The sequence below is a fragment of the Asterias amurensis genome, chromosome 11 (genome assembly GCF_032118995.1).
Source record: "Asterias amurensis chromosome 11, ASM3211899v1".
Classification (NCBI taxonomy): domain Eukaryota; kingdom Metazoa; phylum Echinodermata; class Asteroidea; order Forcipulatida; family Asteriidae; genus Asterias; species Asterias amurensis.
This window is the reverse complement of record NC_092658.1, coordinates 18,806,750-18,832,471: the sequence shown is the minus strand read 5'-3', so window position 1 is coordinate 18,832,471 and position 25,722 is coordinate 18,806,750. Positions and strand designations below refer to the sequence as shown.

At 38.6% G+C, this 25,722-nt stretch overlaps 2 protein-coding genes across 2 annotated transcripts in view; one reads left to right on the top strand and one right to left on the bottom strand.

Moving 5' to 3' along the window:
• The first annotated feature begins 5,047 nt into the window (after positions 1 to 5,047).
• LOC139944365 (meteorin-like protein) lies at positions 5,048 to 24,216 on the top strand. The gene is made up of 4 exons (XM_071941369.1): positions 5,048 to 5,620; positions 10,745 to 11,190; positions 21,338 to 21,394; positions 23,864 to 24,216. Exons 1-4 carry the CDS (start codon positions 5,478 to 5,480, stop codon positions 24,211 to 24,213), a joined length of 996 nt encoding a protein of 331 aa, XP_071797470.1. The 5' UTR covers positions 5,048 to 5,477; the 3' UTR covers positions 24,214 to 24,216.
• Positions 10,800 to 25,722, bottom strand: part of LOC139944361 (endonuclease V-like) — a 161,611-nt gene continuing 146,688 nt past the window's right edge. The window contains exon 15 of the transcript XR_011786950.1: positions 10,800 to 10,924. The gene's annotated coding sequence lies outside the window, so the exon portion shown is untranslated. The remainder of the gene's footprint in view (positions 10,925 to 25,722) is intronic.

The following is a 25,722-nucleotide window of genomic DNA, read 5'->3' as shown; positions in this document are numbered from 1 at the left end:
GACTATAGTGGACTCGATAGTCACACAAATACTTAAATGCATGTACAAGCCTACGGAAGAATAAATTAAAATCAGGAAAAATCCTCACAAATATTGAAGACCACGAACTGATATAACCTCTGTTTTTTGGGATGTACCAAATGAGGAAATACCTTTATTTTTCTCCTCAAACTCGAATGGTTCTGAACATTTTAAGAGACATAAATGAATCATCTCTAAACCCGAATACCGAGGGTGGGATTGGAATTGTTTTTCCGAAAATACTTGCCTAGATAAACACAACTATTCACAATATCGACAGTCCACGGGTGAGATTTGGTGCAACTAACTTAAATCCTAAACATTTGATTATTTATAGGTCTGGAGACGAAGCTTGCTCATTAAGATCTCATATTTTCGGCGGTTTTAGAGTATTTCCATTACCATTACCTGATATCTACAGGTTTGGCCATGATAATCGAGTCTTTTGTCCGATGGCGAGTTCGCCTGTGATGGTCAAGGGAGTTATTGAAAAACCATGAACTTGAGAGTAGAACTACCGAAAGGCGGGTTAGTGTGTGTTTTAAATACAATACATTAGGCTCCATTATAGTCATATTATTGTGCTCTAAAATTAATCCCTTTCCGCAAGCGGTGTGGCGGCACGGCCTAGAGGCTTGTCTGGCGGTGCAAGTTTTCGGCAGCATCGGCTCTGCATCGGCTCGTGTTGTTCGATAGTCACAGACACGCGAACCGCATCACGTCTACAACAATTCTTATTAAAAAACATAAACCAATATTCAAATGTCATAAGGTAAACAAGTACCAACAAAAATTTCAACTATGTAGGGTGCGCGAACCTGCACGAGCCATTGTTAAAAAGACCATTCTGTCAAAGGCATTCGTGCACAACGGTTTTTCAGCTTATTTGCAAACAAATTTTTCTCTTTAATTACAGATCAACTTTTGAACAAGAGTACACTACAAGAAGAAACTATAAATAAATAGTAAACCTGCGGGTACAACCATGTGTAAATCTCTTAGGGCGAGTGTTGGCTCTGAAAAGAGCCAGTTGGGCCTCGACGTTTCGGACAGTATACTCTGTTCGTCTTCAAGAGTACAGATATAAACACTAATTTTTCGAATACCTTTTTATCGCATCGTGGGTTTGCTATTTTTGGTTACCATTATAGGCCTTCAGTGGTTTCAAGTTGAGCTTTAAGCACAGTCAGCACTATTGAGACGAGAGGTGTCGGACCATCCTGTACCTATAAGCATCGTTATTAATTTTATGAATCGTTTTTTATGAATGAATTATTATGATCGTTTAAAGCTCCGCTATCAATTTAATAATTTTATGTGTGAGCTTTTTTTCGTTTGAGAACAGTATTACATTCACCGAGTTCGGATCAAATTGAAATTCGCTCAACCGCCCTCTGTTGAAAGTGAGAAATGTCTGCGTTGTTTAAGTCATGCAAAAAATAAAATGGTCAACTGCCTCACGCAACAAAATGTCACTTCGATCGTATCGAATCAACCTTAACTGGTTCTTGCTCAATGCATCAACCAATCATTCATTGTTTCGATTACATTTCTCGTAATATAATTATTAACTATCTGATAATATTTTAATGCATCCCTGTACAACATGCTCTAAAATAGTAGGGTTGAACGAAAACATAAAATTTGAAATCAAACTTAACTTCTTATAAGCCAATCGTCTTTGGATTTTTATTTATTATAATGATAGATAGACCAACCTTTAGGCCTACGGACGCTTAAGTGAATATTGCGAAATTAACAAAGCTTCGTTTAATGTCCAACCCCTCCAACAAAACAATATACTGAAACTCTATCATAAATCGTATACCGCCATTGACCCAAAACCTTCAAATAACCCTCGGGGCAAGTTATTTATTGCATACATATCTCAAGGCAGCTGTCGTTTCATAAGAACTGGTGGTATCACACAATGGTTTCAATGGATAAAGGCATACACCACATTCACAACAATAACAAACACGGAAAAACTAATCAATCAAAACAGACACGAACAAGACGCCATTTTTAAAATATTACGATTTGAATTATCACCGATCGAACTGGTGGTATCACACAATGGTTTCAATGGATAAAGGCATACACCATATTCACAACAATAACAAACACAGAAAAACTAATCAATCAAAACAGACACGAACAAGACGCCATTTTTAAAATATTGCGATTTGAATTATCACCGATCGGAACAAAAACATGACGTCACAGAACTGCGAACAATTTTTTCCATGTACTCTTGTGAGCTACTACAACAAAAAGCATACCATATCGTACCAGATGTCAACAGTCATGGCAGTTAACGGTGGTATACTACATAGCTTATGTTTTATGAATTATTATGACGAAGCTCAGCTAGCGGTAACTTATTTTCACTTGATGGGGTTAAAATGTCAGAGGAGTTTCTGTATTTCTCCAGGGGCCGTCTGTTTCACGTCTAAGGTGCACCTGTCCTTTCAGAAGGTTCGTGAAATAAAACTTGTTCTACTACCCACCATGGTTCTTGGCTCGCATTTTTTTGTTACGGGATGTCTAAACACAGACACCCCTTGCCCCTGAAACAATAATAAGCATGGGCCCCAGCACCACAACGAACCCCCAGGTGCAGCGTGGAGTACTGCCTGTCACGTGCCGTTCTCGCTTCATTGGGCCATCCGCAGCACACATTGTCTGCGACAGGTCTGGCATGTGCAGGCACCAAACACCGCTACGGGGCCCAAGGGGGGCCTTTGGTGGTACTCAGAAAGTAGAGTAGATTCGTACGTGGAAACCTACATACAAAAATCCTTGCCAACATATACAAAGAATTTATATTCTGGTGAAACACTTTAAGCATGAGCAGTTTTCGAATGGGGTAAAACGGATTGTATATATCGAAGTTTATGCGGGATTCGAGTTGTGTACTATTGATTATAGGCCGAAGCTATGTCAAAACAAAAAGTGTGTAATTATAGTCACCCTTTTTACGGTTATCCAATGGAGGAAGAAATATTTCTTTCTCCATGATGGTTATCCTAACAAGCCGAAAACATCCAGATCACAATTCCCGTTTGGTCACAGGGTAACTAAAGATATTATTAATATTTATCTTCTGGTCTGTTTATATCAACTTCAGGAGTGCAATATCGCATGTGAAATTACTCATCATTTATTCGGCGTTATCGAATCGACCAGTAATAGAAATTGCTTGCTGTTTAAAATCAGACCAGGACCCACATAGATAGAGCTGCCTAAGCACAAACAAAAGTTAGCTTACCGGAATAAGGTTACCAGTCTCAATAAAGAATAAAGTAGGGGCCTACTATCTGCTTTCGTTTGCTTAGAAGAGACATTTTAAGCCTATATGTTGTGCTTTAAATATATAAATAAATAAATACATAAAAATATGAATACATGAATAAAAATAAAGATAAATAAATAAATAAAATAAATAAATATGTTAATACAAACAAACAAATAATAAATAATATTAGCAGCTGTATGAAATTGGGTCCAGCTGTAGGTCTACCGAGATCAGATTCAATTTCTCGCTTGCCTGCAAGAAGATCAAGGCCGTGCCAAACCACTAAACACTCCGCCTAAACACGGTGTGATGATGATGCAGTTATCAAGGATACAATATTATATCCATATTATGAAATAAGCAGCTGTTCCTTGGGTATGATTGTATATGATTATTGATTGATTAGCGGGTGTGACACTTCATAATGAGTATTGTTTGACCAGGGGGTATCGATTTACACTTTGGTTGGGTTTTGATCCAATGTTTAGATAGCTACCAGCTATTGTCTCCAGGGACTAGATCATAATAGCGAAGTTTTGAGCTAAGACCAACAGGTGCTAATAACGGGTACGAACAAATTCACTCATCTTGAATCTGTTCCCCATAATGATAAGACAATCTGGTGGACGATAGGCCGTATACGTTTTGGTTATATAATTATTAATTCAATCCAGATAATATTTGTTTCAATACTTCTATGGAAAATATCGACAAGTATATATTTATGGAGTCAAGCAAATGCACCATTAAGTAGCAGTAGAATAAAATAAAAAATAAATATTATTGTAATAAATAGAGTATGGGCTGTTTTGGTAAGCAGAAGCTTTATAAAACATTTAAAAAAAAAATAGCCAGACATACAGCTCAAAAGCCTGTCTAAAGAAAATATTTAAAACTTAAAATAAATATAATCGAAACAAAGTACATATATAATTTAAAAGAAAGAGAAAAAACGTCGACGTCCTAGAATTCCATATACATTACTCGAAAAAAGAGCACAGTCTAAACTGTCGGCGAATATGACACGGAATAAATACCAGATTAAATCGGTTTATGAAGCATAAGCAGAGTTCAGCACCCGCCCCCATTCTGCCGGAGAGTGCACCTCTCTGTTAGGAGAAACCGCCAGCAAAACTTTTATGACAAATGTGATTGGTCGGTTGTGTTTAGATGACGTCGTTAACATTGTAGACAAAGGCAATGCAATGTTCAATAACAACCCAGCAGCACGCGCCTCGGCCGTAGACATATGCCTGGTATTTACCGCACTGCTAACGACCCATTGTTGCAACAATTTTTCAATAATTCTAGGCAGTTTGGTTCGTTGTTCAACTCTCCCGAACAGGGAACCCAACGGCAGCGTACTCAGGCACGTGTACTGCGGCCGAGCAGCTTTTGTACTGCGTCACGCCTTTGTGTACACGATCAATCAATCAGCAAATAAGCCACGCCTCTACGAAACCGTCAAGAGGGGTTGTTGTTTCCCGTCATGATATTATTGAATATTCAAATTTGCATTTACCAGCCCAAACAAAGATAATTAAAAGACTCGATGCCACAAATGTACTTTCCAAAACCACACTTTCACTACTTCACGGCCTCTTTGTAAAATGTGTACTTCCAACTCCAAAGGACTGCTAATTCACACCCCTATTGGAAAGTGAACTCGCCCGACAAGTGGAATTTGTTATTTACAGACACTTTTGAGGGATCTGTGAGCGATAAGCCGTCACGGGTACAGCAAGTCGGGTGAATACGGCTCGCGTTTGCTTGTGTCACACAGCAACAATCTTAACCAAACTACAGTTGGTGTAACGCGATGGACTTCCTATGTTCACGATGGTGGAAAGTATGATACTACATCCCAAACCTTTCGGATCTCTGTTAAAAGTGGACTTTGGAGACTTCGGATCCACTTTGGTGTAAAGTTGTCAACACTTTGGTTCCATCCAACTACCAAGCTTGTGGTGTAAAAGCCTCCTTCGCGCTGCATGGCAGCATGCCTTCGTACTGTGTCCCTTCGTACTAGCAGAGTTCATAAGAATCAATACTGCTGGAAACACCGCAAACATCCGTACATGTGATCGCCAAGTGCCGGGAACTTTTTCCTAATACGTAGAACCTCCTCTCAGTGGAACAGCTTCCCAATCCACCCACGATGAACTTGCACGGGAGAGACACAGGTCCCAGCCCCTTCCCCCCTATTGTTTTAATTTGTTTGATTCTAACTCTGCTGACGAGTTTTCTGTCCGATGTTGTGGAAGGGAACTATTCGAATGGATTGTGCGATTGGTCTGGAAGGTAAGATGTTTATTTTAGCTGGTCCTTGAATCCTTGGTGCTTTTTAATCGTTGATCTTCAGCCACGACGAATAAGCAAGAAGCCTGTTAAAACAAATGGAATCATCGTTGTCTCGTGCGTTATTCCACTCCAGCATAATCACACTCTTGACAAGAAGTTGGTGCGCAAATATTAATGGAGACCTACTTTGTTTGAATTATACAATTACAAGTACTGATAAAAAACCATATTGCAATAGAATATTAGTCCCCGCCCCCTTCCGTTTAGAGATCGGATCATTCGAGTTACATATCTCCCCTTATTGAGTGGAAATCACCCGATCATGACACAAGTGTCACAACCGAGGCTCGAACCCACACTCTGCAAAACCAAAACCCCCAGCTTGAGTTAGAAGCTCTTAACCGCTCGGCCATGACTCGCCACTGTGATACTTTGAAGTGTTGTTTTTGCTTTGTGGTGTTTACTCACCCTATTAACAAAAAGCTGAACTCAACGGGCTCTTGACGAACAGTACACATTTATATCGCCAAATATTGTTGACGTTCTCATATAGGAAGGCAATATTTCATTAGAGAGCCCTGCCTCCTGGCGAAAGGTTTCCGTCCAATGGAAATATACTTGGTAGCCAATCTTGTGAAGCAAAATAAAATTTCAAAACCATATCTCATGTATCTATCCTGGATGATGAGAAGTAAAAATCGTCTTACTCAGGGAAAAACTTTGTGCAAGACAAACAAAACTTTAACACTCTCCATAAAAGAAGAAATTACATTGCTCGCATAAGTTTGAAAAGCACTACAAATTAATACCAAACAGTAACAAAGGGCTATACAAATAATTATAGCACAAGAAAGAATGCACAGGGACAGTCAGGACATGTACAGTTAGACACAAATATAGAGAATTATATTTTAAATATGCAAATAGTGTGAACAAGCACGTAATGATCGGAATTCAGACCTACATCCCAATAACAGAATCCGAGACCATTCGTTCGGCAATGACAAGCTTATGCAATGCTTACAATTATTATAGGCTTGCTCTTTAACACTTAAACTTGAATTTCTCGCACGTGTTGCAGCGAAATTGGTTGCAACAGTCGCCCGTTTCCAAATCCTAAAAAACGTTTTACTTTGATGCGAAAGTTTAGGTTTGCTTATAAACTAAGTTGCTTTTGAAAAAGAAGTACCGACTTCAATTTACCACTTTTGATGCTCATTTTAAGCATGCGCTTATATACTATTCAAAGAGTACCGGCGGTGATGATAAATGGCGAGACAACATATTTGTGGCATATTAAAATGTGTGGCATGTAAAATATGAAAGGTCTAAATGTTGAGTTTCATTCATAGGCCAAAACTTCATGGGGCTCGTCTAACTTTGAATTGTGTTTGAGATCTTAAAAAAGATGATGCATGTTGAGGTGGGTTAACAGTGTGCCTTTAAAATCTGGCTTCTGTTTGCTAACAAGCCCACGATCTTTGGACCGTGTCGTTGATTTATTTACCCACGAGTTTTCTATGCACATTCTTTGAAGACTCTTTTCACCAGAATGACCTACAACGTCTAGCCTTTGTAACCTGCCTTTCCATATTTCTCTCTGACACACGAAAGGATTTCCGTTTATGTTAGTTAAATTCATGCTTAAAAAATATACCATTTGTACAAATGAAGGTCTGTGAACTGAGAAAGGGACAATGAAAATCCGGGGAACTATCCAAGCGAAGTTTTCCAAATCCCATGTACCAGCCTGGAACCAGCAGACGCCGCATGATGCTCATAAACTGTAGTCCCCTCCCTTACCCCATTCCTTGCAGCTTCTTTGCTGGGCTATTATATCAATTGTGGTGTTGGTTCCTCCGGGTATCAAGGAGTTCACCAGAGTGTAACTGATGTCGAAACGTTTGACAATAAAGCGGCACGCTCGTGCCGTCCAATTATTCAGCCCTGCTGCCTGCATTATTAATTGCTTGCAATAATGCTAGCTGCTTTGCTTACCCCCAAAACGTCCCTTTTGAATAGGGGTACCGTTGGTAAAGGGGGTCTGGCCTTGCGCTCCTGGCCACAAACTTTAGTCACTGATCTACAATCTATGGTCACTCCCGAGCAGGTGATCCTTGCACAAACGCTCCACGCCAAGCGCACGACCAGCCGCCGCTCTCTTCTCAACACTGTTGAGTATAAATTATAACATCTGAACAAAAGGTTAAAGATTTCCCACACTTTATCCACGCGTAGTTTATTAAAACAAAGTGTTGTCATATATATATATATATATATATCTTATGCCCCAGGATGGGCTTGGACGCTTTACTATAAATAGGGTGGGATAAGCCACTTAACCATAATCGCAGCATGGTGGTACTCCATAATGGGAATATTTTGTTCATATGTTATGATACAAATTATGTAAAGCTTGTTGGTCAAGTGCACCACCATTAAAAGCGGATTAGCTTCAGAAATTGGTACAGATACTCCCAACATGCACAATATATCTGGGTATATTTTATGTTTTTTTGTTTCACTGCCATTTACCACCATCCAAACACAACATGACATCCTGTTTACTCCATTGACAAATAATATTATCATGACCAAAGATTGCCTCTTATTTCGAGTCATTTTAACCAGGCTTATAAGTTGTCCAGGACACTTGAATGGAGCACTCTCCCTCCCGTCTCCCAGATATCTTCTTGCAAAGCTTGGAACCCAACACCCAAAGAACAAGCTAAATCCTTCATTGTATTGGGATTTATGTGTGGGCAAAGCAAGACCCAAGCTGGTACCGAAACAAACACAGCAAAGTGTAGCCAGCAAGGCAGATAAGAGCATAGAGAAAGGAACACAGAGCAAGCTCATCCTTGTATGTATGGAGCCACAAGTTGTTCACACATCAAGTGGTTGAGAATTAAGTCCAGGGGTTGAGCTAAGGATGAAATCCTCTTTAGAGGCATTGCATAACTGGTGTTACTGTGCCTTAAGACTTGATCTCATTTGGGGAATTGGAACATGGGAAGTTTAGAACCAATCCATTGGTCCAATTTGGTGGATTGATGTTGGTTGGCACTATTTACAGATGTTTAGCCGAGCTGGTCATCCTAACAAGCACTCAAAGACAATAAACTGAACATAACTGTTAACCCTGATAACAATCTAAAACAATCTGAAGCAATCAGGTATCATCTAAGTTCAGTGATTCAGTTTTGCAAAAAAAAACAAATATTTTAATCAATATTATTAGCTTGGGTGATACACTATTATTAATTGTCCTTCAATACATTTTACAGACATTTGAATATATAGTTCCTTTAACAGTAAACCCCTTGAGTGATTAACTAGGGTCCTTCATACTCTAGCAAATACAACACCTGCTAATTCAACACCCACAATTTTTAATTTAGGTAATGGAAGTAAATGTATGTCTGACAATGAAAAACATAACCAGATTACTCGTGCAGTCCCAGCCCAGTAGAATCATGTTATGGAAAGGTTTGCCGTAACACCATGTAGTGGTGACTATCTCTAAATGAGTTGGGGTGGTTCTGAATTAAAAAGAACCGTTGGTTTCAACTCGACGTTGACGTTTCAATCAGTATGCTCTGATCATCTTCTGGAGAATCATGTTAAACGCAATCAGACTTTTAGGGGTCGGGTTTCGTGGGGGTAAATCTTATTTTGGATTCCTTAAAAAGTAAAACACACAGTTAAATTTTTTAGGGTTTGGGTTATATCTTACTGTCAGGAACTGGTGGAAACTTATTTGACTCAATAGCTTCCATCCATACCATGTATACATGTAAGCCTACATGTAAGTCTACATGTAGTTATAGAGCCTTTACTGTTTGGTTTTAGTATCCATAGGCTATTTGCCCATGAACACAGACCTTTGGGGTTCATGGCCCACGACCTACCTGTTGCATTATCAGAACCTCCTCAGGTGGAAAAGTCAAGACCAACATATGTGTGACCTTTGATGTATCCAAGACAAGTTCCCCTGCTGGTTTGGTAACCCTGCAAAGTTTAGCAAAAGGCACTACTGACAGAGTGGACAGAGTGACCAGAGTTGAGGCCAAGTAAAAAATAATACCAGTTGATCGTCAGGGTGTTTCCTAAAAAAAAAGGAGGATGAGGGCCTTTTTATTTTTTATTTAGTTCAAAGGTGGCCACAAAGCATTTTAAGTCCAACTGGCCACCAAACTCTTCAGTTAAAAGTCACCATTTACTTTACATGTATGTAGTTACAAGTTCTTAAAGATGAGTAAGTTTAATGAGTTTCAAGTCCGACTTAATTTAATGAGAAAAAGACAGAACCTTTGTCTTTTGAACAGAAAAGAAAACCAATTTGAACAAGACATTAAAAAAAGAAAAAAAAAGAATGTGACCTCAAAAAGGACGTGGGAGGTGACAATCAACTGGTATTTCTTTTTATTTGGCCTACTTACATTGGAAAAAGTGAGGAACTACCCGTGACAGCTCTGTTAAATGTCCACAGGACCACACCATGCATTGACTTGTACACTCATGCCATGTGACATCTCTGTGGTTCACACACAATAACTGGTGCCATCTCACTGAACCATGCATGCTGTTAACTGATAATGTAATAAGTTTTGGCGGGAAAAGTATTACCTGACACTTGAAATTTCAATCAGTTTTATATGACCTTTTTTTGAGTGTGACTTTTTTAAGTGCATTTTATATAGCAGTCATTTAAAGTAATTGTCAAAACAGGATTGACAATTAAAACTTAAAACAACTAACTTAAATAAAAAATGTTATATAGTTTAATTGATACCTCATTAATGATAAAGTTATACCAGTTCCATCCTCAAAAGAACGTTTCCATCTTAAAACAAAATGGCATTTGAAGAACAATTATTTTGTTTTCTAAAGTGCTTATCCATGTGGAACTACATGTTTACGAAATGAAATGATATCCGACCATAAAATCATGTGCTTTTACAGGGCATCATAAATGCAAGATTCTGTGTGATCAGCGCCATACAATTTGTCTTCAACCAGCTGTTTTCCATTTGGTAGATTTTTGCATCATGAATGACTGCTCTCAAGTTTTACTCAGAATTGTCAAGTAACTTTTTGTCCTTTTTCTTACTTTTCATCCAGTGGTCTAACGGAGGATCCAAACAATCGTCTTGTGAGACAGCTTTATTTCCAATGCCCCCGAGGACATGTCACATGGAGCTTTCCGACCAGTGCTATCCGCATCACCTTTAAAAAATCCAACTCAGACGGAAACTTCTTAGCATGTTTCAAAACGTCAGCATCAAGCAGTGGAGTCAATATCTACAGAGAGACACAGCAGAGTTTAAAGTTACTTGTGGTGTTAGAAAGTCTTGAAAAGCCAGGTATGCTGAATGATGGCAAAGAGCATCGGACGGTTGTGAATACTCCTGGAGCGAGTGAAATTCACTGTATTAGCACTGAAAATGGAAAAGCAACTCTGTTTCTTGAGGCCAGTTCATATAATTTAGGAATTGTTAAACAAGTTATGGACTTGAACTATATATTGGAACCATTACCGAGTGATCAACCAGAAAATAAATGGGAAGGTAAGAATCGAATTATTTATTGAAATAAATTGCTTACAATTAGAATTATGCTGTTCAGCCAGAGAAATTGGCCCGACGGGAATCACTTTCAAACGTACCTCATACATTTAAACTTAAGATATTTTACATCGAGAAGTATACTCTGCTGAAAAAAGTTCTAAGGGTCAACATTCAACGTTCCAACACGGTACTATTATTAAAGACACTGGACACTACTGGTAATTGTCAAAGACTAGTCTTCTCAGTTGGTGTATCTCAACTTAAATACACAAAATAACAAACCTGTGAAAATTTGAACTCAATTGGTCGTCAAAGTTGCCAAATAATAATGGAAGAAAAAACACCCTTGACACATGAAGTTGTGTGCTTTCAGATGCTTGATTTCGCGACTTCAAAATCTAATTCTGAGGTCTTGAAATCAAATTTGTGGAAAATAACTTCTTTCTCAAAAACTAAGTTACTTTCATTGTAAGAGGGAGCTGTTTCTCACAATGTTTTATACTACCAAAACAGCTCTGCATTGCAGGTTACCAAGTAAGCTTTTATGCTAACAATTATTTTGAGGAACAACTACCAATAGTGTCCTGTGCCTTTAACTTAATATACTTATATCGAGAAATCCTGCTGCTTAGTAAAACTATTTCCATGGCCAATTTCCATCAAAGTTCTATCGTTCAACATTCAACAACATGGTACTATTGAAGAACAAATGCTAACAAGCGTTACAATTTGTTGAAGTTCCTCAGTTTTTCGTCTTCAGTACTGCGTGTATTAACATATTAGCTAACTGCTTGCAATGCTAGTTGTGTTGTACATAGCAAAAGAAACACACTTATTGTGCTGAATCCACATGGAATTTCCATTTTTCTGCTCCCCCTTCTTTGAGCAAAGTGCAGGTCTTTGTACGATAAGGTTTGTTTTGGAGCTTCCATGATACAGACTGTATGGTTTGGGCAGCTGGACAATAGGTCAGGGTCAGGGTTGGAATAAAGGGGTTGAAGCACCAGGAGGTGGCTTTCCTCACTACAAGAAAAGAACACAAGTTTTAGGTGCATTGCTGTGAGCAAAAATCACAGGGTTCACTATTGCAGACTTTTGAACGATTCAGGAACCCAGGGTTGTTCGGAACCCAGCAGATTAAGTTCATGATAATATCCAAATAAGCCCCGTTGTATGGATTGAAAAGGGGGCCCTGAAAAGGGCACATTCATCAATGAATGGTGCACAGACTCCCGGAAAGTGTGCTCACATGGTTTCCCCAACTTGGGTGTCCCCCAAAACGTTCCCATTAATTCCAAGGATATCATATCCATAATTTCTTCTGCCACGTTTGCGCCTTTTTCTCCAGTTCCTTGATTTGTTGTTGGGAAGTGAAGGGATGATCAGACTTAGGTATTAGAATACAAAACAATGGCAATACTCCCCTTGTTTTTGTCAACTATCTAATATAGAGTTAAATAAAAGTAAAATAGGAAAAATAGAATTAGCTCTGGCAAACAACTAACCAACCAAAAAGGTAAATGTATAAATGCCAAAAATAGTTAACTGCCTGACGTTGCGACCTTAGCAGAGTCTTTCTCAAAGACCAAATGACCAATTTGTTTACCTTCGTCTTTCTCATTTAGCCTTTGAGAAAGATTGTGCTAGGGTTGAAACGTCAGGCCATAGACTATTTTTTGCAAGTAAAATACTGATGGCTTCCCTTCACCCAGGAGTACGACGACTGTGAGTTGGTTGGGAGAAGTGGTTGTTGCTGTGCTTGCTTAGATAAGGAATGCCTAGATGCTTTACAAGGTAAAACAGCTCCGTCGGCTTCTAAGGAAGAACAATACCAAAAGTGACTAGTAGCTAGTTTCCTAGTGGTGACTAATGATTGCTAAGTCCAGACTACCGGTTTTCAACTACTCGATTAATCAGGTCAACACGACTACTAAAAGAAGTTGCTACTACTACAAAAATCATCATAACTACCCGTTTGGTGAAACAATTGTATCGCTCACGATTATTCACGACAACATAATTAACTTACAAAACACATAATCAGATATTAGTGACACAATCCTTCAATCCTTTCAGCATGAATTTTGCTTTTGTGCCTATGACAAACATGCTGCAATGCATCTTGGGAGTTAACAATTAGTCATGACTAGTGTCGAAGTCACGTCTATTTGGTTGAGTAAATTTCACTTGTCGCCCACGCCTACCTTGGGCAAATAATCTAGAAGGACAGTAGAGGGAAATATCAACACATTCACATTAACATACATTAAATGCAACATATTGTGTGTGATTTATGTCACTCTTCACTTTTCCACTTTAAGAATAAGGAGATAGGGTCAGATGCAAAATAGAAGTAGGTTGAAAGGAGGCTAGTTCAAGCCGAACTAAACTTTTGTGCCACTCTTTAATTTACACGATGCTGTAATACCCATGCAACACACTAAACTACTACAAGCCTAAGCTGACTGGGTACATGTTTTACCCACTGTATCAAGCGAACAATTTTACGGTAATCCATGTACCCTACAAAAATAACAAAAAACGCAGCGGTAACAAAACAAGGCGATTAAAGCTGGAGCTGCACAGCCAAAGGTTACAGTATTATTATTATCATGTAAAGAGTAAAACTCTTTGTTGGAGAAAGTTCATTGTCGGGCAGCAGTGTGGGGGCAAAGCCAGCACCTGTCATGCATTTACAGAAACTAAACACACAGAAAGACATTTTGCCTGCAACTAATGAAGGGATGGTACTTTCTATTATAAGTCTGTACATGAAAAATTACATGTGGTATTTGTTATGAAGAACAATTACTGCATTATTTTTGCAGATGATTAAGACACAGTACTTGTGCTACCCACCAGTCAACATGCCCTTCAATTCGCTGATCACAGGCCTACAAACTATTTTAAAACTGAGCATGTGCATTTATTATTAGTATTACCATTAACAATGTAATACTTATTTGTACACATTTTTGAACCTACTATTTCATCCAAATATTTGGGTTTTCAACTTCAACGTTATCTTTCCCCACATTCTAACGCATAATACCCAGTAAACAAACACGCATCGACATTTCTAAAGCTTATTTTGTCATTTATTAATCCATTCATTCATTCGTGCCAGTTGTCTAGTTTTCAGGGATGTACAGGTAGTTTGACCCTTGAAAAAAGGTCAGATAACGTTTATCTAGTATGAATACAAGGGATGACCTACAATTGGCATGGGCTTTTGGGCAATTAACCAACAACCTCAGTGATTCACAGACAGCGAAAATTTGTGATCATCAATGCGGCACTTCAGTCCATGTTTTCAAATTAATTTTTCTTCAGTTCCTTTCAACAGATATTCTCTATATTGTTTTTGGCCTTCCTGGTCCTCAAGGGCCCAATTTAATTTTGAAAGCTGTTAAGCAAATAATTCTGCTTGGCAAATATCTTTGCTAAGCAAGAATTGAGTTGGGTGCCAGTCCCAGCAATGTGAACTTTGTGGTATTTTGGCTTGTAACCTATTTCTGCTTAGTAATATATTTATGTGCTTAGCAAGTTTGTTTGCTTATATGTAGGCCTACATGTACATGTGTACATGCTTTATGAAAATAGGCCCATGTCTGGGGGTTGGACAATGGAATAATGTAAGAGCCCATTCCTGTCAAGACGAAGTTGATTATGGTAACCAGAAACACTCAAAGTGAGTGTCACAAACCAGGCCCCTACTTATTAAAGTAATTTTTCAAGAAACTGTTCAGTCTGTAATTTTGTCCTCCGTGTAATACCTGGCCTGCTAAATGCATCAAGAACTCAAAATTTTGAAAAACAGATGGAATCTTTGCGCACTTATTGCAGTGCTGAATTCTTGTCTTTGATCACCAAACTGAATTTTAACCACCACCCACGCTCAGTTCATCAACCGGAGGAACACTGTCCTCAACCATCTGATAATAAAGAATAGCTTTTTAAAGCCTGTTAAAGCCAAATGTACTAACATCAACTAGTTTATTGTAAAAAGCTTAGAGTAAGACCTGATTATTCCTCTACTGATGTTTGACTTTAGATCCTTGGTTGATGGTTGTACAGATCACATATAAACCCTTCTTAACTTCTTGATCATCGGATTCATTCAATTTGTCCAGTTAGCTTAAGCCCTATAGATAAAACATGGTGATGAGAATGCTTAGCATAAGTGTCCCCCTGCGTGCAACGTGCATGATCGGCTGTGGACATATCAATACATGTACCTAGTGACATTTTTTTATGGCAAAATTATTCAGAACAATGACAGGCCTGGAATTACAAGGTCCTTTTCTTGGCCTTTATGCCCCTTTCAAAGTTTTCCTAAGACATTAAGATATCCCAATGAAAGTGCCCTTTGCAAAATGAAAAAGGGCCTTAACCTTTCAAAGATGAAGTTTCAGGCCGACAATGGAAAAGAAGAAATTCACCAAACGACTAACTCCGAAGCGCATATGAATTCCCTCAACTATGTAGTTTAGTTGTATTTAGATATAACCTACAAACGCAGCATTCTCTGCGTTCCATCTCAATGGTTTTTTCACAGACCATCCCAAAAGAAATGTTGTAATGTCGGTATTTATGGTGTACATCAAAGCACCTGTAAATGACATTACAAAAGTTCTTTTAACTCAACCAACACAAAATGAAAAAAAAAATTGCAAACCAAAAGATTTGACTCATTGTGTAATTTAACCAAGTTACAGACCTGTTATGTAATCTTTGTGCAATTAAAAAGCTTTCATTCCGGTTTAAGTGAAAAAAAAAGGCACAAAGTGTGTCACATGATCACAGTAATGTACATGGTCCCCCCCCCCCTCCCCACAAAAATTCATCTCATAGCACCGAGTTTTTTTCCAACACAAAACTATTTTTCTGGTTGAGTTTTTGTTTTGTTTTGGGGATGCAAACAGAAAGGTACAGGGTGATAATTTGAGTAAGCATAGCTTTCCCACGGGAGTTCCACAAGATGTGACTGATATCCCAACACTTGTTGGTGTCACTAGGGGCTCCTACGGCTGGCAAGGTATATGGATCCAGACACCCTCAACCGTCACAGAATAAGGAGTCCTATAGTAGCATGGTCAATCAAATCAATTATGTTTAAATCAATTTGGGTTTAATTATTCTCATTTCCTGCTGTGATCACCCAAACATGGTGAAATTATGAAAGGAGGTTTTATCAAATGGATGGAACAGAACAACTTTACAATCAAGTAGGCATGTGGTGTGCCCCCCCCCTCCCATTCATGTATCACATCAATTTGTCCAGATGTGGAAAAACCTGAACAAAGGGATGTTTTGTCTAACAATTCCCCATGCTGTCTCTTAAAAACTGTGATAAATAACATGCTTTTGTAACGAAAGTTGAACAGGTCAAATAAATCAATGTGAATCGGATTAATCGGTACATTCCACCAGGATTGATTTTGGAAAATACTGAATAATTGATGGTAGCTTTTCACTATGCAGTGTGTACAAGCATCCTTTCTCTTCATGTACTGGTATGTGCAAATTACGTTAACGCAATTGCATAGAAACCTGAATATTTTGTATCCCAAACCCATGTAAGTGGGACAAGTACTAACACTTCTACACAGTTCTATAAAGTTTCTCAGACTATGGAGGTGGGCCCCAGCTTCATTTCCACGGGCAGCACGCCACATCGATACCTCCCTGTCACTAACCCCTGGTAGGGATGAACTGAAAAAAACAAACACTTTGACTGGCTACCAAAAGTGACTACTTTGCGTAATCGCATGTTAAAAACCTTTGAGCACTTCTAAGGCATTTGTACGGCGCTTGTGAGGCACTTGGTATGGCGCTTGTAAGGCACCTGTACGGCGCTTGTATGGTACATGTACTTCTAGGTGCTTGTAAGATGCTTAGTATGCATGTGTAAAAATGCAAGTCATCTGACGCGATTCCATTTAAAATGAATCATGTTTTTACACTGTCTGTCGCCCCCTGAACTACATACATACAGATCACAAGATCAAAGAATAATGAGAGAGGACCAGTTGCTCTTTGACTTGACGCCTCTTTCGCATAGAGGGGGGGATCGCCCACATGCCTCATTAAAATATGGCACATTTTAATGAACCAATTACAGGGATTATGAGCGAGCAAGATATGCTGGGAAGAAATTGCAGGCGAGATCGATCACACCTAGGAATAAGGTCGCCTCTGATCATGATCCAAGTTCCTCCGGCAAAAGAGGCAATTGCCTCATGCCCCTGGACCTATTTATCGTGCCCCTTGAAATGCTCCATCTCAAATCTTCATTGCCCTTTCATAATGAGCGAGACATGCAGCCTGTGTAAAGGGGTAGGGGCCCTAAAATTTTACAGCAAGGAGGAGCATCTGTTTGTCTTTCATCCCGAGCCCGTTTTTGTGTGTGTGACTGACACAGCTGGGAGGACCACTCACTATTGTCATGCACAACAATCAAGTCTAAAATCAATGAGGATTAAATCTAGCCTTTCACACTGGAACATCGATGGAGTTTCCTTTATACGAAGCAGAGGGGGTAGCCAATTACGACAAGTCCGATAGAATACCCAAATTTATCGTAAGCAATTTCCTAAGTATTAAACAAAAATTAGGGAAAAAAAATGTTGGCTGTAGAGAAGGTGAACCACTGCATGAAATCAGCAACGATATGTAAACAATTGAAGAAGAAAACAAGTTGTAGTTTTGTTGTTAGTTTGCCAAGTTTTTGGGTCGATTAAAAGTACTCCAAATGTAAATGATTTTTCTATCCTTCTAACCACTAGCACTGGGTTCGTATATCAGGTAAACACAAAGTAATACATACATAAAGTGTAGGGATTCTTTTACATTTTAATACAGGTTCAGGTAATTTTAGTTTGCCAAGTTTTTGGTTGATTAAAAGTACTCGAAATGTGAATGATTTTTCTTTCCTACAAGCCATTAGCACTGGGTTCTTTTAACAGAGAAAACACAAAGTCATACACATGCTGTACAATGCTGAGTGTAGGGGTTCTTTTACATTTCAATACACAGCTTCAGGTATTAAATACAAATGCATTTGGCATTGTGCCACATGCTGATTGTTATGGAATGTAAGGACACGCTCAAAGGAAGCAAATTCCTCATTAATCCATGTAAACCACTTCACCTTGTACATTAAAATCAACCTAAAGGTGAAGCCGCTGGAATGATATGAATGGTAATTGGTGTAGCTAACTTCAGGATGATATTTCCTTATTTCAACTAGTAGAAGCTTTTGAAAATGTACTACATTCATATTGCATGACAAGGTGAAGTCTGTCCTGAGCTTGTATACAAATGTATTGCTCAACAGTCCAATGTTATTGTTTGCATCTAGGCACTAAACAACTGAGAAAATATTTCTATTCCCCCTGGACAGAATACCAGTCACTGGTTACTCTCCAGCTCTCACTGGTACCCATTTCAAAGTTGTGCTCCTGGGTGGAGAGAAGCATTTGTGTTACAATGCCTTGCTCAATGACAGAAGTGTTGTGACTAACCAGGCCAGGATTTGAACCCATATTCTGTTAAATACAGAAGGCTGATTGGCCAAGAAACCACACTTACTGTGTATTAATGTACATAGTGTACATAGTGTACAGTGGTCCTGTAAACTTTTGGACAATCTGAAGTTTTAAACAGTAAAGGGAGACTGTTTGCAGTGCGGTACATGTACATTGTATAACTTGTACATAATGACCTAGTAATCTAGCCTACACTTGTTTCTGTACAATGCCCATCCTTGGGGGGGACTGTGCCAAATATTAATCCCCTCATTGAATCATAAAAAGGTCACAATATTTATAAAGAAAACTATTTAAGAAACCAAACTGTGAAAAGTTAATTCAGGGTTACTGATACAATTTGTACCCAATGGCTTTTGAGACCGGACAGCCAAAACAGTTTTGTATAGAGAATACCCGACTCATATTAATTTGGAATGATGGTCCCGATCGTCGCCAATAAAAAACCGAGGCCATCCCACCCCGCTGAGCAATTGTTAGAATATTGTGAGAGAAGGATGATAACCTTCAAAATGGAAATTTCATATGAAGCATCTTTTGATCAAGTTTTATCGCTTATGGAAAATTATTTGTTTAAAAAATCTCTTGGTAGTTAAAGTTTGCTTTTAATGCCAGTGCCTTAGTTACACTTTGTTGACTCTTCTTTTGATATCACAGCTGCCAGTTTGCCCCTCTTCCTACTCTCCTCCCAATTCCTTCACCCTCACCTCACGCACATGTACATGTACCATGGTTCCAACCCCTCATTTTCACAATCTGGATCAGGTGACAATAGAAAGTTGGGGGAAAATTGCTTTTTCTCCGTCATGCATGAAGACTATGAGAATGCAAGTGTTTGCAAAACCTTTGATCAAAAAGCTAATAGCGATTTACACAGACAGAAAATGTCATTTGTGTTAACCTATCTTTCCCCAACATAACTTCTCTTTAAGGTGTGTGTGTGTCTGGGGGGGGGGGGGGGGGTTGAGTAGGTCATACGCTTTCCTGTTTGTAACAGATGCATATGCAATTCAATATTTTGAACAAACATCATGCACGTGGCATGATTTGACGGTTTATGACAGTAAATACCCCTAATGGCTCATAAAATGGAGAATTTATTGCTCAGCTTTGGTAAAAAATACTGCAGTTAATGCAACATGAATGAACACAGATGTGATGTCTGAAGTCTGCCTGTAGTCATAAATCTTTAGGTGGGGTATTAAATTTTGATTTAATGGCATTTGCAACTTGTTTTGCGAAAAACAAACAGACCCCAACAAATTTGAATTTGGCCATGTTTAACGCTGGAAAAATGTTTGTGTGCATTGAATGTGACTTCATCATTTGATTTTACCCTTACATATCTGCACACGAAAGCACATGCAGTATTAACGCGATAGCTAGATCACCACATCCACACAAAATACTGAGAAAAACAACTATCCTAAGGTGTACATTAAATAAATGTATGGCTGTTAAAACTTGCACTACAAAAGAGACCCAATGTCAGGCTAATGTAAACATGAAAACGTCCAATAATATTGAAATATGCCCAGTATCCATAGCTTTTACTTAGTGCATTAAATGTCATTCAAAAGTGGAACGTAACTTTTGGCTTGGCTTCTCAGAAGTATCAAATTTCCTTGATATATACTTTCCTGATAGACAAATTACTCTGTGGTATATGATATATGATATCAATACCTTATCTAATATCAGTTACACTTCGGGTAAGTGAAGTTGAACAACAACTCATAATGTCTGAATATACATGTACATGTATGTATATACATGTACCATATGACCCACTTAGCACAAAAGGGATCGTGTTCATAACTTACTTTACACACCAAAGTACAACTTACTGCTCTTATAAAAGCAATGTGATTAATAATATAGATTTAAAATCAACCAAGCAAATAAAAAAACCTGTCGAGATTGTACTGAATAAACAGCCAACATTCTATGGGAAATCTCAAAATTATCCTAGAACATTTCGAGTGGCACCAATGTACCCATTACATGTAGGTCTAGTACCCACTACCCGGTGAGGTATAAGGCCTGCTTTCATTTCCCCAAAGCTAATACCTCAAAGCCTCATTTGAAACTTCTCATATAGGACTTCTATAAGATGTCATACTGTTGACAAATTTGGGGAGTAAAACTTATCTGGGCAAGGATTCTCTCTGGAAAAAGTGTGGAGAGCATTGTTTGTGAATTAGCTGACGTGCTGTCATACCCCCTACCTAAAAGTCTGTAAAATGGCCACCAAGCAGTCTCAAACAAACTAAGCTTGCTAGGCCCCTGTTATATTCTAAGTTTCGATAAGAATAACTTTTGAAAGTCTCATGCATGTTTGAACATTGGTTTGGCCCTGTTAAAATGCTTAGTTGTTTTATCTTTCACATATTGATTAAAGCCAAAATTCAGTGAGCCTGAAAAATACAAATGTGCACTACACTTACACAGTCTATTGGATGATTTAATTGAAACTTTAATCACGTTGAATCTTTAGTTACGACATACACAAATAATAACCTCAGTTCTTTGCAATTGAGAAAGTTTTGTTGTATACCAACTAATGATTTTTTCTCATCTTTATGCGTTTATTTCAGATTGCAAACCCTGTAATGACACGGAAATCATGAGATCCTTCTGTTCCAGTGATTTCGGTAAGTTTGAACATTTTGAAAATTTGAACAACCATTGGTTCATATAGAAAGTTTTCTTCAAATATGAACTGTTAGTGACAAAGTTTCAAATGTTAAGCAATAGAAATCCGTCACATTGATTGGTTTACTTTAACCAAACAGTTGGCACTCAATACAGCCAGACGGTCATGGCTATCTGATTTATTGAGTCAGAAAAACTGCAACAGCATAGCCTAAATAGTACATCAAATTTGTTGAAAAAAGTCAAGTTAACGCATCACCTGGTTTTGCAAAAAGTTGAACTCAAAAGGCCTACATTTTCATAGGAATTGCATGGTTTTGGTGTTTCCTTATTTTGTTTAGCCTTTTTTCAAACCTCTGCTCTGGGCTCAGTTTTATGTTGAACTACATGCAAAATACACACTGCTCTAAAATTGATGAAGGAGCCAGGCCCGATACTTCACTGAGGCACTTAAGGCAATTGCCGCTATTCCCCCTGGTCATTGCATTGGTGCCCTTGAAATGCTCTGGTATAAATTTACAATTTCCTCCTAAAGGGTGCCCTTTACCAATGAGAAAATGCCTTGGTGCACTTGCCCTTTCAAAAACGAAGCATACAGGCCTGCCGTCGATTTTACAAAGAGTTAGGACTCGTCTTATCTCGAATTAGGACGAGTAACTCTTCCTAACTTTAGGATTAATCTTAAGGTCTGCATGCTACAGTGCAGGGTTGGGACTCGTCCTAAGTCCTAAGATTAGTCTTAAGTTACATGTAAGAAGAGTTTTGTGAAATCGACGGCTGTGAGCCTATATGTAGTTTAAACCTAGATTTGGAAAATGCCCTTTCTATATCATTTTTCTGCATTCCCTGTTATAAGTCCACCATATGGTCAACCAGATATGCTTTGGCCCTCTTGGGAGACTCATTTGATTGCTTTAAATTTACCCAAGTGCACTGATGAAACCATGTATCAGTGACATCACAACAAGCTACTTCTAGTCTCCATGGACTGTTGATTAAATCATAACCCCATTCCACTCTGCTGGATATGTGGCTTGAAATAAGACTACTGGTTAGTGTTTCACTCTCCGCACAGCTTGATTCCCCCAGCTGCAATAGCCACCTTGTTTAGCTTCAACACATCTGCAGTTCACAAGTAGTTACAAATTCTCTACCCACAAGTGCAGTTACAAATTATGTTACCCACAAGTAGTTACAGATTATTTTACAAATTATTTGACAAGTTAAATTCCATGCGCAGAGTGACCATATGGGGAATTTAGCTTTGGTAGTTCATAAGTATGTAGTTACGAATTCTTTTACCGATTATTTGACGAGTTAAATTCCATTAGCAGAGTGACCATGAAGGTGAATTTAACTCAAACTGTGAAACAGTAATATAAAAAGTACAAGTTTACAAGATCTACCTTTTTGCAGGTAGCTTAACACGATTTGTTTCTACTGCTGTGCACCATGTTAAGTAGACAGAAAGTGGATGTCTATGATGTTATTTTATTTTAAAAGAACAAGTTTGTGTAGACCTATAGCCCTATGATTTGATCTTACAGTGCTGCTTGGTTTTGTGTCTTGTAGTGGGCTGTGGGTCTTACAATGGTGGTTCATTTTGGTCAGGTTTGCAGTGGGTACTACTACATATTCACAAGAGATATTTACATGGCCATGTTAAATTGCGACAACATCATGCATAGAGGTTTGCGGCAACACCATGCAAGGTGTTACCGCAAACCTCTCTGTTAGTTATACTTCCACCATGCAAAGTTTCAAATCCTACTAAATACTACTGTGGACTTATGAACTGAAAGCATGATTGAATTCTGGAGGGCCATAAAGCTCAATAGCATACTTTAATGTAACTGGTGGTTCTGCTTGAATCACAGTCAATACATACAGGCTCCATATGAAGCTTGGTATTGAATTGCTTTGTGGTATCCTCACTCTATGGTGGAATCAAACATTCCTAGTCACTGCCACAATGTCTGGTGAGGCATGTAAGGAAAATACATATAAAGAATATCCTTCTCTTTAAAAAAGCCTGTGGCCCTTCACCACAACACACAATGGGAATGTGCCTACCATGTTCAAGGTGTCAAGTCAACATACTAAATGTTAAGTATCAACATCAAACAGTAATTTAGGTACTGTACATGTAACACACATGTATATGTAGGAATGTACTTGTACATGAGTTGTGCATGTACTCAGGCCTGATACTTCACATAGGCGATGAAGGCGATTGCCTCCATGCCCACTGGTCATTGCCTTAGGTGCCCTTGAAATGCTCCAGTAGAAATGTTCACAAAAGGTGCCATTTACTGTACATGTAGCAAGGAGAAAATGCATTGGTGCTCTTGCCCTTTCAAAACTGAAGCATACATGCCTGTTAACTTGTATTTTTAAATTTAAACATGGGATGCTGCCATTTGAGTTTCCTAATAATAAATTTTCCTCATCACATTGTTTTTCTGCAGCTGTCAAGTCCAGCATGCGTGATGTAATGCACGATAGTATATCTCAAGAAGCCTACATTGACCTCTCAATAAGTCACGTGTTCAGACAGCGAGATCACATCTTCACGCCGGCGTCCCACAGCCGTTACTCCGGTGTCGTCGTCAAACCTTTAAGATGTGGCGTACAGTGGGGAGAGGGACACTTTTTAATGATGGGAAGCCTTGTGCTTGGAGAGGCTCATCTCGGATGCTCCCCGAGATACTCGCAGGCAAGGAGAATAGCCATGGACTTAACCGAGAGAGGGCTCAATGAATGTGATATGGATGAGATCATCCACTTGGACCAGGACAAGAGACACACAAGACTCTAATATGCCAAGGAGATGGTTTGTTAATTCATCAACAAAACTTTCCCAGTTGAGACGAAGCCGACAGACTTTGACTTCCTCAAAGACAGACTTCCGGAGTTAAAACCACAGCAAGCCAGTTTAAAAAGCAGAAAAATATATTGTACATATACATAGAAAAAAAAGTCTGACCAACATTTCTGCTTGTCTGTCTTTCATATGAACTTAACGACTCTCCATAGAAAGAGTTGAGAAATATGGATTATAAATGTATTATTATACTGCAAGGAAATGAAGAATGTATTAACTTGGGTGCCATTTGGGGATAATTTCCTAGATAATTTCACTGCATTACCTACTAGGTATCCATGGTGAAGGTATATCCTTCACAGGGCAGCCAAGAATTCCTGCTCGAGGACAAGCTTGCAGGCAGCATACACACAAGCAAATCAGACCATGGCATCTGTTGCATTGGTATTGGCTGTTGTGCCACTTCAAAAATTTCTCATGTAGACTTCAAGATTTTCCATTTGAAGTGTCCTTTTACAAAATGAAAAATGGCCTTGCCCTCTCAAAGTTGAAATCCAGGGCATGGTAATTAAATACCCACTACCCACTACTTTTTAAAAGTGAATCTTCTTGCTACCATCGGTTTGAACTTGAGCCCCTCTCACATAAAATAACCTAAACATTAAAAGAAACTTACTTCTCTAATTTTAAATTCAAAACAGCCGGACAATTTCTTCACATTATTTCTTCTCAAACCAATACTTTTCCTCAGGGATCTATGAAATTCTCCCCAATAATTTATGCACTTTGGGTTATTGTACAATAACCTTACCTTGTACACTCCTATAGCCATCATACAAGCATACCTCAATAGTTCATGTGTTAGTTAACGGTGCTAGTTACTATCTGCGGCAGTTCAATACGAAATCTGTACAAAATAATATACAAATCAAGTTTAATGTAAATTATGACGGAAAAACAGATGAAAATCTGTACCATTAATCAGTATTTGGCTTCTCAGTTTCCTTTATGGAAGGATTTGATTTGGGAAATATTTGTGTTTATAGTTTTTATTAAAACATTTTCTCTTTTTTTGGGGGGGGGGAGGATAAACTTTGTGTTTGATACTTTGCTTTGTGGTCTGCCGCATAACCTTTATAACCTTTATCATGACAAAGGGATTTCTGCTGTTTCCCTCAATCAAAATTTGGGATAATAATCCTACGCATTTCACAGCAGACTATGTAACCTTGTTGAAAAAGGGTGACTTTATATGTTCCGTGGTATTTCATGGCAGGCAAGATACTACACAGTCTTAATCAGGGTGAGAGACGGGTAATTCAAAAATTGCACTCGCCGTACTAATAAGAAAATGTGGACAGTTTCTCTGCATCTCTTGAAATGTTAAAATGACAACCTCCTTCTGCAAGAACAAAATAGGATTGTGCATCAACATTATTTTCCTCAACCGTACTTAAAGGAAATTCAAAACTGTATGATGCCCCCAACAAAGATGCCCATTGT